Source organism: Periplaneta americana, chromosome 9, assembly GCF_040183065.1.
Source record: "Periplaneta americana isolate PAMFEO1 chromosome 9, P.americana_PAMFEO1_priV1, whole genome shotgun sequence".
Lineage (NCBI taxonomy): Eukaryota > Metazoa > Arthropoda > Insecta > Blattodea > Blattidae > Periplaneta > Periplaneta americana.
Genome location: NC_091125.1, coordinates 176,123,759 through 176,137,948, shown reverse-complemented (window position 1 = coordinate 176,137,948; position 14,190 = coordinate 176,123,759). Strand labels below are relative to the sequence as shown.

Here is a 14,190-nt window from a genome sequence, read left to right as displayed (position 1 = left end):
AGCCCTGGTGGAGGAGGGCTATCACAGTACAAACCCGTATCACAACTCTATCCACGCGACGGACGTGACACAGGCGATGCACTGCTTCTTGCAGGAGGAGAAGGTAGGCTGATTGCAGTGGGATGAGACTTGGTGGATGTGTTGGCTGTTACTTACTGCCTCCACGGTTACAGATCAAGGCACACCTGACGCCCCTCGAGGTCATGTCGTCACTCATTGCGGCCGTAACGCACGATCTGGACCACCCGGGCGTGAACCAGCCATTCCTGATAGCCACCTCCAACCACCTGGCGGCACTGTATGAGGTGAGTCAACATGATTATGAGCATATTCCAGACTCAGTGTTAACGACTGGTCTGATCATACGCAGTGAAACCTGTTCAAGACTGAAGTGACATAGTCCCAATTTTTTTTTTTGTTGTGGACAGGTTTCTGTATTATTCAGGTTTGAAGTGAAAAAGGAATATTTTATCATCTGTATAAATGAAAAACAGAATGGCACACCGCAAACTGCAAAAAGTGCAAAATATTCCATTTAACCCTACTCACATTCAATCATCTTTGTCGCTTATTCCATCTTGATGAAAATCTCATTTTCTGTATAAATGTTATTGTAACTCTCTCATTAAACACTACTAAAGCTTACTAATTACACTAAATTTAATACCTAACAGTATACTATATGCTGTACTGTATATCATTGCACATTATTTAATTGGACTAGGAGTCATTCATTAGAAGCCTTGAATCTAATTTCTTTGCAAGTTCAAGGGTTTGCATGGTCTTTGAAAGGGCATGAAGAACCCATTTGCACAACAGTTGATTTATTTCGACATAACCAGTTGTCTTCTGTTTCCTTTTTTGTATCAACATTATTGACCGCAAGCCACTCATTCATGATACTGTCTTTATTTTTCAAAGTGTTACACCTGAAATTTCCACAACTGAACTTCAACTTTATTTCTCATACACTTCGTTTCTCATTTTCCTTTAACTCGACAACTTTTACTTCATCACTTAATGATAGTACCACATTTTTACGCGGCTTTTTTTTTTTATTACAAAATCACTACACTTGCGTTCTGCCCAGCTACGACAGTATACGGGTATGAAGCATTGAAAATTTTCGAAAGGACTTGTCTGCCTAGTCAACAGGGCAATAAAATTTATGACCGCCAGGTCAACACATTCTCGCACCCTCTAAAATTTTAGCAAAGAAAACTTGTTTTTATCATAATGATCTACATATTTCGTGCATTCCTTGAAATTACACACTGTTTCAAAATATAGGTTATATTAAAATAGTGTGTCAAAATATTATTTCTATTTTGAACAGTAGCAGACAATTTCTGTTTCTGCTTTGAGCAGTTTCCGTTTTATTCGGGAAAAATTACACACAATACATACGAATTTCGTTGGGACCAATAAATTGTTTCGAAATAGACAGGATTCCGGATTATTCAGGTTCCAGTTTGAACAGGTTTCACTGTACCTATGTTGATCTTCCACTGTTTGTGGACTTGTATAGTAGACAATCTCTGATAATATTTTGTATTTTGAGACGATTTCCAGATAATTTCATTTGAATTTCACTATTAGTGTCAAGCCTATTAATGGTGTAAGAAAATTCATTTAAGTCATCCTTTCTTTTTTCTTTTCCTTAGTTTCAGAATCAAGAAGTAATGTTGGTTTGCAAGTCATTCTGTGCTGATGTAACTTTCCCAAAGCAGATATAAATAATACAAGGCTTACAACTTCAGTGTTCATCATATATGTTATGTTGTTTTCTAATGCCAGATGTTTGACAATAAAGTCATTTGACCTCTTGCACTCCAATATTTTTCAAAGATATTATCATGGTCAGCCACTGAAGCACAGATTTTGAGGTGTTCCGAATCCATTTCTTGGTTTGAGTTGCACAATGGGCAGTTAGGGGACTGATATATTCCAATTCTATGCAGGTGTTTGGCCAAACAATCATGGCCTGTTGCCAATCTAAATGCAGCTACAGACGATTTTCGTGGTAAATCGGGAATTAACTGTGGATTATGATGCAGAGAGTTCCATTTTTGTGTTCATCATATATAGCCTACGACCTTTTTCTTCTCGACTAGCTAGCAAGGGATGGACTGGATTACATTGATAGTATTCATCTCGGCTCAGAGGAGTGTTGGGAATGTCGCTCTCACTGTGCCAAACAAAGATGCTCACATTGTTCACGCTGGATTTCAGCCAGTGGAATCATCAGACATTGTTGTTTAATTCCTTTAGTGTATGAGGGTTCGAACCACACACCTTATCTTTCAACCACCCCACAAGATTAGGGGATTGAGGGGACAACACATCATCAGTAATCACTGTTACCCATGGATGTCATGGCTGGGGGACAGGGGACCCTTTCCCCTCTCCCAGATACTTGCCGCAAAACAGTTCTGAGGGAAACTAATTCACGCAGTAAAAAATATGAAAATACGTTCTGAATTGGATGCACGGTGATTTGAAGAGGATAGTTTTCTGGGATTTCAGCAGACTGCTTCAACCACTGCTGAAGCCAATAGCATCACTAGTTTGTAATGTTGCAATCAGATTAAAACTGTCATTGGGAAATCTTGGACAGGTTTATGGAAACATAGTGGGATCAATGGAGGTGTTCAGACTGTTGTGAATTATTGACAGCAAGGTCAAACAGTAGATCAAGATGTCTAACAAGTCAGAATGAGGCAATATAACTGAAGAAGTTTCATGAATTTCCCTGCAATAGCATGTCTGTAATTTATTTTTTTCCTTTCAGACAGAGCACCAAGAGTATGTACACCCCTACATACTCAATTGAACATTTCTCGAAAACTACTGTCTCATAGAAAAAAATACCCATTACTGTGTTTTCCTTCCTATGACACATCAATAATTGTTCAGACTAAGTGTCATTCAAATTTGAAATTTTACCACTACAGGTTTTCGGCGAAATTGGTTGATTTGAGATGGAATGACTCACATGTGAGTATTGGGCCTGCCATCGTTTTACAAAATTTTAATTGTGGTTGTTCAGTAGTTTTATTTCTTAAACTTCTTATTGTACCACAGATCTGTTGAAATCTTTCCTTCCTAACTTCTTTTCCATATCCATATTTCGCAAATATGATGTCGAGCATTATGGGTAACTAAAAAAACCTTTGTTCAACTATACGAGTTTCTATTACCTTTTTTTCTTTTTCTTTTTTGCTGGGTTCCAATAAATGCCATAGATTTTATTTTTTGAATTGATATGTTGAAATTATAATAACTAAACCCCATTTCAGTTTGGTTGATAGGCTTCCCCCTCTACTCACACTCCCTACCATCAGTGAAGGAGAACATGCTACTGTCCATCTCATAAACATTCGACTAATTGACTTTCTACATAGTGACAAATTTTATTTCTGAAAGTGTTTACCGGTACTCTACACTTCGGAAGTCCGTACTAAGCGTTTATATTGAATTTTATTGCTGTTTATATTAACTGGCACATTAAAAAGCTACTGACAACAGAAGATAAATGTTTTCTCCACCGCTAGTTGCTACTCTACAGCGTACACAATGGGACAATCTGCACTGTGTCACTCCCCCTAACTTCATAATACAAACTGACATTTCTAAATGTAATTAATTATTAGTTGAAAATTTTCTAAGAACTACACAAAAATATACTCTAACATGTAATTGTCAAACATCTGTGACACTATTTTATATTCACTTATGTACTTTATTTAATATTTTATTTGCTAGTGTGTACAGCTTGGGGGGTGCAGGTATAAGAGGTAACAGCTACCAACTGCTTCATTATCGTTATCATTCGTTATTTCTTTATTTGTACATTTTCTGAGTTTAAGTGGGGTTGTAACCTGTCACTGACGGACTCAGGGCAAGTAGAAGGGGAAAGAAATGTCTTCGCATCCTCTCAACTTGTATGAAATGTCGTTTAGTTAGTTTCCATAATTTATAAGTTGCTTTTTGGAGTTTCCATGAACCAATAAGGAGTGCTGTTTCTGGGGGCTTTAAAATACTGGGACACCAATGGCTGGAGTAAAAACTTGAAGACTCTATGGTTTTCAAGGGAACTTGAGCAGATGAAGCAAATCTTTCTGCTTGGAGATAATACACAGAAGGAGCCAGTCGGAAGGCTTAAAGATGGCAGCCCATCATCCGACTGACTTGGCAGTAGCCCAGTTACCTACTGCGAGGAAAATTAAATAAACTAGAACTCCGCAAAGGAATAGCCAAATAAATTGTCAGGGAAGTAAATTAATAAAAAGTCACGATAATACAATTGCTAAGCATTAATTTAAAAAATTGAATTTACAATCATAGATATGAAAATGATTTGAGTGGTGAAATGTAACTTACCGGTACATATATGCAGTATGAATAATTGTAAGATTAAACTGTCAGATCACAACATGATCACGAATAATCTAGAAGTGCGAAAGTCAAAGATACTGCCTGTCCATAGAGAGTTCTCAAAAGCATAAGAAAGTTCGTGTTTTCTCTCGTAATATTGGCCTCTGTGAACAGGACGACATCTTTGGTCAGTGGATAAAGGAAAATAAACAAAGTCGGTATTACACACAAAGACACTCTCCATTACCACAATGATGAAAGGAGTTTGGTAAACAAATATAAAGACAAAAGATGCCGGGTAGAACTGTGGGGACACAGTGACTAAATGCACATGATGAACAGTTGGTAGCCTTGATGACTAGTAAGCTCTGTGATCTGCATCAGCGCAGCAGGTGGCCAAGCGCTGAAACTCTGTGTGGTGTCAGTGTATCGTTTCAAAAGATAGAAGAAATGAAGACTTAATATGAAGTGTTCGAATGAATAATATCCAAGTAATGCACTCTGGTAACCTGGGAACTCGAGTAACAACTCAACATTGTCTATTCAATATATTACAGCAAGTTTTGAATCTATTACATTTTTGCATTTAGGAACATAGAGCAAATTGTTTGTATGCATCTGAAGTCTGACTAGTGTAGGCTAATGTGTAGCTAGTCGGCGATGTATGTAATGGAGAGGGAAAGGAACTGGCCACCCTATCTCATTATCTCCTGGACTAGTTGCCTCATAAGTGGTGTCTTATTGGTATTACTTGTGAGGTTCAGACCTGTCTTCGGACAGTTGACTACACAACAACATAAATTACGCATTTTTCGCTTATTTTACGATCATGTAGAATTTATTTCTTATGTGTAACTTCTCAAATCTGGGTAGGCCTACACCATAAGTTATAATTCTGACAGATATGGCGATTTTAAAAACTAAAAGTGCTATTATTAGTTGTTGCAAACTGAGCTATGACTCCTTTGAAAATAAATCATTGCTGACACACACTTACCGGACTTTGTCAAAGTGAGGAACTGTTAACTCAGAGCAGCAGCTGCAGTGAGTTCCTGGCATTTGTGGCAAGTCCATGCTACTACGTCTTCAGCTCGCATTCACAAACTCATGGCACTTCGCCAGATTAAAACTTTCGTATTATGTTATATTAATAAATGTAATATGTTTTCAAAATGGACATCCCTCTTTTATGACTAAGCACTAAAGATTATTATGATGTACCGAAGTACATATGATATTTTCGTGCAGATATTCTGCGTCATCATATGATGAAAGATGAGTGGAATGGAGAAAAATTCTCTCCGGCACTGGGATTTGAACCCGGGTTTTCAGCTGCACGTGCTGATGCTCTATCCACTAAGCCACACCGGATTCCCATCCCGATGTCGGATCGAATCCTCTCAGTTTAAGCTCCACCTCTTGGGTTCCTCCTAGTAGCCTACCCTCATGCACTGCATCATAGATTATGACAATGTCCACACATGTGCAGAGGTGCACTCGTTATGAGTGACTAAATGACTGGGAGGATTCAATCCGACATTGGGATGGGAATCCGGTGTGGCTTAGTGGATAGAGCGTCAGCACGTAGAGCTGAAAACCTGGGTTCAAATCCCGGTGCCAGAGAGAATTTTTCTCCGTTCTACTCATCTTTCATCAAGCACTAAAGGTGTCGATTCAACTATTGCCATAAGTTTGTTTCCCCTTATTTGCAAGGCTAGTGAATCCCCTCAATACTTACCTCAATTCATCAATCCTGACTGGGTTTATGTATCAGCTCTTTTATGTGCGTGCCAAGAGAGAGACATGCTGTAGAGATCACCACGTGAAAGCTTCATGGTTGGTGACTTCTCATCTCCCAAAATTATCTGTGTCAGTCTGTTGTCTGTCCTTGACAATCGGCAATGAACACACGCAGTGGCTCAGCTAAGAATAAGTGCGGATCATTACGATTCGATTGTTTTGTATTCATTACATATTCAGATCGTGTGGCAGAACAAGGGAAAGCTTAAATGTAATTTCCTGGGAGCCCAGATCCATATGGAAAACAATGTTGAATTTAATGAATAGGTTTGAAATGCTGTGTTTCGTCGAAAAAGTCAATTATTAGCCATTTCTTCTTTATTCAGTCAGTATACAGTTCGGTGTTCAGTTCGCTATAATGCATTGCTGATGAGACTTTTTCTTCTTTCTTCAGGCAGTATACAGTTGGGTGTTCAGTTTGCTGTAATTCAGCCTTTGCATTGCTGATGAGACTATTTAGTGTGTTTTTTTTCAAACTGTCCTATTCGTTACTGAGATGAACCACAATACAGTACATGGGTTGTTGGATGGCAGAACACGTCGGTGCTGGAGAACCATCACTGGCGCTCGGCGGTGGGGTGTCTGCTGGAGAGTCACGTGGCCGAGCAGCTGGGAGCCTGCCGCCCGGAGCTGCAGCGGCAGATCAGTGAGCTGATCCTGGCTACGGATATCACGCGACAGCAGGAGTTCCTGACGCGCTTCAAGCGCTACCTGGACCAGGACCTGTTGGATCTGCGGCGCGCCGAGGATCGCCACTTCGTGCTGCAGATCGCGCTCAAGTGTGCCGACATCTCGAACCCGTGCCGGCCCTGGGACGTGAGTCGCAAGTGGAGCCTCAAGGTCTGCGAGGAATTCTTCCGTCAGGGCGACTACGAGCGCCGCCTCAACCTGCCGGTGACGTCGCTGTGCGATCGGCAGACCACGTCCATCCCCAAGATCCAGGCAGGCTTCTTCCGCTTCGTGGTGGCGCCGCTGTTCGAGGAGTGGCACCGCTTCCTGGGCACGGAGCTGTCGACCCGCATGATGCGGCACCTGCACGGCAACCAGGGCCGCTGGGAGGCCCTCGTGCAGGCGGAGCTGGCCGAGGAGACGCGCACCGAGATCTCGGAGGCGGAGGTCCTGGACGAGGAGGACGTGCCCAGCTCCGAGGACGACGCCGAGCTGCTGCTGCCGGAGTCGCCCACCGCGCGGCGTCCGTCACTGCCGTGCCGCGCCGAGGAGCGGCAGCGCGTGGGGCGGCGCCACTCCGTGCCGCTCAGCGTCCCGCGCCCCCCGCCCTTCGCGCGCACCATCATCCGGCGGGAGAGTCTGCCCGTTCCGGCCGGCGAGCAGCGCGCCCAGCGGCGGTTCTTGCGGCTGGACGAGGAGGAGGACGCGCAGCTGGGGCGCAGCTCTCTGTCGCTGCTGTCGGCGTGCAGCAGCGGGGCGCAGCACGCGTCGGGCGGCGGCAGCCAGGAGGAGCGGCCCGTGAGCGCCGAGAACCTGCTGCCGGAGCCCAGCATCGCCTCCATCACGACGAGCCTGGAGGCCAGCAGACTGAGCTGCGTGCTGCACGGGGCCTCGCGCCTGCTCACGCGCCAGCAGACCTTCCCCCCGCTGCAGCCCTACGTGCGCGTGCGCTACATGTCCACGACGGCGGAGATGTCGAGCTGCTCGGAGGTGCCGGCGGACTCCTCGTCCTCGTCGACGCTGTCGCCGTGCGGGCGCAACGGCTGCGGCACGCCCAACGGCAGGGGCAGGACGCTCAGGGAGCAGCAGGCGCCGGCGAGGACCAAGCGCGAGCAGACGGACGCCGTGGACAAGGCGGCCAAGGTGGCGCGCGTGGCCGAGAAGGAGAACGTGGACCCCCTGCGCAGGAGCACAACTCAGGTGGGTGGCACGCCGGCAGCTTGCTCTGGCGCCGCTGCTCTGCTGAAGCTTATCGCTCCATCGTGTTGCAGGGACTGACCCGGCGTCGAGGCTCTGCTCCCGTGGGATTGCTCAACCGCTCTGACGACTGCATCGTGCCGGTCGCTCTGGCCCTCAGGGGGGGCGGTGACCGCTTCCTGCGCCGGGGATCCGTACCCATCGACGTGACGAGACAAAGTAGGAGATGCTCCCATTTTAGTAAATTCTTTGCCAAGAACTGGCATCCAGAGAGAGTGGAATTTCGTGTGTGAAGACAAGAAGACTAGTCTAGGCGTGTTGTCATGTGTCGGACAATGTTCATGAGAGCTGCTAGTTTTTATACTGAATTACTGTTGCCTTGTTCCTGCACGCCAAGTCCGCCTCCCTTTTGTTTTATTTTGGCCGTCACTAATAGCCTTGCTTTTTGCTAATGCAGGTGTTCTGAGACCGCTCGAGAACTCGGTCTCTTCGCCCCCTCACTGCATGCTGCCACGCCGATCTTCGCTTCCGTACCTGCTTGACCCCCTTACCATCCCTGCAGCAGGTAAAGTTAGACTTAGAGCTCGGCCACACTGCCGTGTGGGACCTCGGCTGTCACGTGATGCTTCAGTGCCTTAACAGTATGGACAATTCCACGAGGAAGGCAGTGACGTAACGTCTTCAGCGGGTATAATTGATTTCCATTCACAGACACAGTACGTAAGATATTCACTTGTAAATGTTAACCAAGACTGTTGTCATGATGTTGTTGTGTACCCTAGGCCTCTACTGTCAGAGTGTAGCTGTAAGCATGACAACTTTTTGAAGTTGAATTAACGACGTACGAAAAGAAGTAATCATTTAGATGTTATTTTTAACCTTTTTAACCACTTACATGTGCGATTGTTAAATGTCTAAGAGTTGACATAATTATTATCTCGCCTATATACTGTAGGTATAGTATTGTTATGAATTTGCTGTTAATACTTTTTTGTATTGTTATTGTACTACTTACAGCATTTAGATATCTGCAAAGCACTAATTTATTGTCGCAAGGGGACCAATTTGCTTTTAATTTGTTATATTGCAATGAAGTTCTGAAATGACTTTGACAGATGATTTCACATCAAACATAGTATGTCAACTTTATAGACATGCATCCCACCTAAAAATGTATAAGTTGCCAAGTTCTCTCAGTTTATAAAAACTAGATGTTATGAGAGTAAATCAATACCTAGAACTCACATTAATATGAACTTCAAAATTGACCGACGCCTTATCGTGGAATTGTCCTCCTTATTTCAGTAAAGTTGATAGCGAGAGTTTTGCGGAAACTTCTTGCATATTAGATAATTGTCAGTAACTTATATACCGGTAGTTAAAATTTAATCCTATGAAGAATACTAGATATTAAATGTTTTCTACTTCATGGTTTGTTTTATAATTATAATTATTTATGTCTCCCCAGTATTTGTGACGTCACGACAACTGCCGTGTCCCAGACGGCTGCGAGCGGAAGCAATGTCACATGTGGCATGTCAATATTAATGTACCTACTTGATGTTGGTTGTTGGTCACTCGATATCAATAAATTGTTTGTTGGTTCTTCTGCATCTGCTTGTCGTTTGCTGTCGAGCAGTGAGCGCGTGAGTGGGTGGGTGAATGAGTGAGTGAATCTGTGGCTTCACTTCCTTATTCAAGTCGATCAGTGGTGTTGAAGCTGTCCACGCAAGTTCTGTCGTCCCGGTCCTAATCTGAAGAGTTGGCAACCAGACACAACTCCTGTCACGCGTGACATGGTGCAAACTCTGATCTTCGTCTGTACAGATCAAGCAAAAGCTGAAGACCTAGGTATGAGGAAGTGATGCACTTTTCCCTTGTCATTTGAAACGGGCACTTTTTTGTTGTTGGTGCAGCTTCAAGTCTGAAGACCGCGCAGTGCAAGACATCGTGTGGGCAGCTCTCTCTCCCCAAAGGTAAAGTAGAGCGAACTCAATTTTTTATGCCAAAGTGCTACATCATCGGTGATCTAGGTGTAAAGAGGAAGCAATGGTACTCTGTCATTCACTGAACTGTTTCATTTGGTATGAACTTGTCGTTTGAAGCTTAAAACCAGTGTAGGCAAGGAGCAAAACACCATTGCAGGGTGATTTTGGGTTCTTCATACTTGCAACATTGAAAATAACGCAGTGAAAAATAAGTCCACATGGTGGTTTGGAGACCTCTTTGCACTTGTATTGTTACTTTATTCCTCAGATGGATAAATGCATATAATTGAGGTGCCCACGTGATTCTCTGGTAGTGAAGGAAGCTACTGATCACATGCACTTCTTTATATCACAATTCTGCACGGCATTGTGTGCAGGTGTACTTAACTGTGTGCATTCGTGTGTGTAATTAACCACAACACGCTGTTGGCCGCATAATCAAATTACCATCCGCCACATTTTGCAATACTAAATCCACTGATCGGTTAAACAGTCCCTAATTCATCCCACCACATCGTATCTGAAGCCACTCTTATATCGAACAACGTACCTATTCAAGTATCGTGATTATCCACTTCTGGCAAAACACGACAGAGGTGAGTACGAAACCGGCATATGTGACTAAATGTGTATTATGATTAATTACCTTAATTTCAATTTTTTTCAATTCAATTTCAATTTATTTGGCCATTAGACATACAGTTTTAGGCTTCGTCAGAATACATTGAAAAAAACATATAAATACATTTTAAAAAACACAAATAACAGAAACAGTAAAATTTAAGTAATACAATGAAAACGTGAAATAATTTTAAACTTTTAAATTGAAGAAATCTAACTAAATTGCAATTAAACTTATTCATTAAAATACAATTTCATACAGATTTGTGTTGGAAAAACTCAGCAACAGAATAAAAAGGATTATTTAATAACCAATTGTAAAATCTAGTTTTGAAACTATTGATTGGTAATTTATAATATTGACTTGGGAGCTTATTATATAATTTCATCCCCATAATTAAAAAGTTTGTGTTGCTCTTGTGTAATCTACAATATGGAATATTAATTTGTTCACTATTTGTAATTTCATGATCATGTATATTGGCCACTAATGAGTAATTGTCGATATTTTGTCGAGTGTAAAGTACTAGATCTCATATATATATATATATATATATATATATATATATATATATATATATATATGTATACAAATTTATGATTGTTAAAATCCGTGATTGCCTGAAAAGTGGCCGAGAATGTTCCAGATAGGTTGATTTACATAAAATTATAATGGCTTTCTTTTGTAAAATCAAGATGCTTCCAATTTTGGTTCCATTTCCTCAGAAAATTAGGGCATGTCGAATTATCAACTGAAAGAAAGAAAAGTAGGCACATCTTAAATAATTTTGAGAAACGCAAGTAGTTAATTTCTTTAGCAAATATAAAACTCTTGATAGCTTTGTGCATATGTCTTTGATGTGCTTATCCCATGTTAAACTGGAATCTATAAAAAGTCCCAGAAATTTTGTGTAGTTGAGTCTGTTGTCCTTATTTATTAGCTAGTTTAGACTGAAAGTTAAGTTGATAGTTTTTTCTTGATTAAGCAAGAAACCATTAGATTCAAACCATAAAGCCATCTGTGATAGTGTCGTTGTTGAGAGCATGTGATTGATGTAGAGCTGAGGATAGGAAAGTAGTGTCATCTACATACATAATTGTTATTGCTTTAATGAATTCTGGAAGGTCATTTATTGCTATTAAAAATAATAGAGGACCAATTATTGAGCCTTGAGTGTCAAGTGCTTCTTGTTTGAGAACTAGACATAACCCATTACTTGTAGAAAAGTTTCCGAGAAGTTACAGATGAAATGCGAAACAGATCTAAAGGGATTGCAAAAGTGTGCAAGAAAATAGCTGGTTTTAGTGATCATGATACATAAAAGATATATAATAAAAGTAATTCCTAAACATGGTAGATACACGTATGGAAAAGCTGTGCACAGTCATTGCCAAAATCTCAGAGAAAACAGAGCAGTAGGGATATTTTAGCCCGATCAGGCAGATAGTCTTTTCTCTGAAGGGCCCATTGTTTGGAAGGGAGTCTTAATTCGTAACGATATTTTGTATGCAGCTCCTGAATTGAAAGACTGCGTAACTATGGGAGAAAGAAAAGAAACCTAGTCTTCAAAAACGCTATGTCACCATGTTCTTAAGATGGGCATTCTCTTTGTTTGAAGACTACCATCCTAAAATTACTACTTCCCTGAATCATTTTCACTGTAAAGCCGAATTGAAGGGCTTCAAGATGGAATAGGACACAGAATTCTGTAAGTCTGTTTTTATGTAATGACTTAAATAAATTACAAATGCTTAACAAACTCATGCGATGGATGTGCCAATGGAGAAAAAAGAGTCCAGTTTCTGTGGACCAGCGGTGACCAAACTGGATATCGTGATTACTTGGTGTAATCAAAGACATTCATGCTAGTGAGGGGAGTTTCCTGTCTTGCTCACGTACTGAAGGTAAGCAGTGTCGGTACCATGTCGTTCTACAAACCCTCTGTCTCTACGAGCAGGAACAGAAGGTTTCGTACAGAATGGGAAGAGGAATTTATTCACTTTTCTGTCGGAGAAAATATAATATGTTGCTTTGCTCAGCGGTTCAATTAGTAGTAGTATATAGAAGCGACATTACAGGGCATTATGGTGAATACACAGGCATAACAGGTATTCCATTTTGAATCTTGCATACACCACTTTTAACACTTGAATATAATTAATTGATGAACTAGTGGACTTACTCGTGTTAAATATGTAATATTTGTCCGGCTTACAGCTGTTTCAGTGCTTTGCGCACCATCATCAGAGCCTACTAGATCGCGGCGTCATCTCGAACTTCTCTGCCTGTTAAGAGGGTGTGTTTTATTGTTGGAAGGTGTTGAAATGTGGAGTCGAATAGTGTGTGTGTACTGAAATTGATCTGTGTGTTGAGGATTTGATCGGGGTGTGTTTTAGTGTTTGTATATTTCGTTTTGTTCTAGTGTGTTGAGTTTTTGGTTCTTGGGTTGTGTGTGTAGGATTTCCATGTCCGTATTTATGTTATTGTATGTATGGTTACGTGATCGGCGTATGTAGATGTATCTACAATGTGTCTACCAATACTAACCATACATACAATAACATAAATACGGACATGGAAATCCTACACATACAACCAAGAACCAAAAACTCAACACACTAGAACAATACGAAATATACAAACACACTAAAACACACCCCGATCAAATCCTCAACACACAGATCAATTTCAGTACACACACACTATTCGACTCCACACTTCAAAACCTTCCAACAATAAAACACACCCTCTTAACAGGCAGAGAATTTCGATATGACGCCGCGATCTAGTAGGCTCTGATGATGGTGTGCAAAGCACTGAAACAGCTGTAAGCCGGACAAATATTACATATTTAACACGAGTAAGTGCACTAGTTCATAAATTAATTATAACAGGTATTATTATTATTATTATTATTATTATTATTATTATCATTATTATTATTATCATTATTATTATTATTATTATCATTATTATTATTATCATTATTATTATTATCATTATTATTATTATTATTATTATTATTATTAGTGGTGGTATTATTAGTGGTATTCTCTAGCTAGGATTCTATCTCCTCCTCATCAGAAATCTTAATTCGCACCCTGGCCATTTCCACTGTTAACTGAGTTTCGATCTGAATACTCGCAATGTATGCTGTAGAGTAGTGCAATCTGCGTATAGCATTGACTTGTATGGCGAGCAGCTGGGTAAGTCATTTATATAAATGAGAAAGAGGAAGGGACCAGCACAGACGGCAGTTATTGCATTAAGCATATGAGATTTCTTATTATATTAACAGTAACGATTTGACATCTACAGGATTATTTTGTGATTTAGAAGGAATAATTGAGGCAGTAGCCGGAAAAGGTGCCCATGGGTCTCTAGACCTTTTTTCGGGAGAATTTTTAATTCGATTCTCCATGTTAAAATGTACTTGCTTACGTAGTTTCGTTTCAATATCTTGTAAACAGAGGACACGGTAGCTAATTGAATGAACCCATGCACTCTTGCATAGTTGTGGAATGCAGCAGACATCGG

The 14,190-nt window shown here is 41.1% G+C and overlaps 1 protein-coding gene across 6 annotated transcripts in view; it reads left to right on the top strand.

Annotated features, from left to right (window-relative positions):
* The window catches only part of LOC138706776 (uncharacterized), a 153,653-nt gene that overhangs the window by 130,936 nt on the left and 8,527 nt on the right, over window positions 1–14,190 (top strand). For 5 of the 6 annotated variants that reach the window (XM_069836458.1, XM_069836457.1, XM_069836455.1 and 2 more), the window contains 5 exons: window positions 3–103; window positions 174–305; window positions 6,712–8,046; window positions 8,118–8,262; window positions 8,501–8,608. In XM_069836458.1, the coding sequence (XP_069692559.1) occupies window positions 3–103; window positions 174–305; window positions 6,712–8,046; window positions 8,118–8,262; window positions 8,501–8,608 (1,821 nt within the window). The remainder of the gene's footprint in view (window positions 1–2; window positions 104–173; window positions 306–6,711; window positions 8,047–8,117; window positions 8,263–8,500; window positions 8,609–14,190) is intronic. The other variant, XM_069836459.1, reaches the window with a different exon arrangement.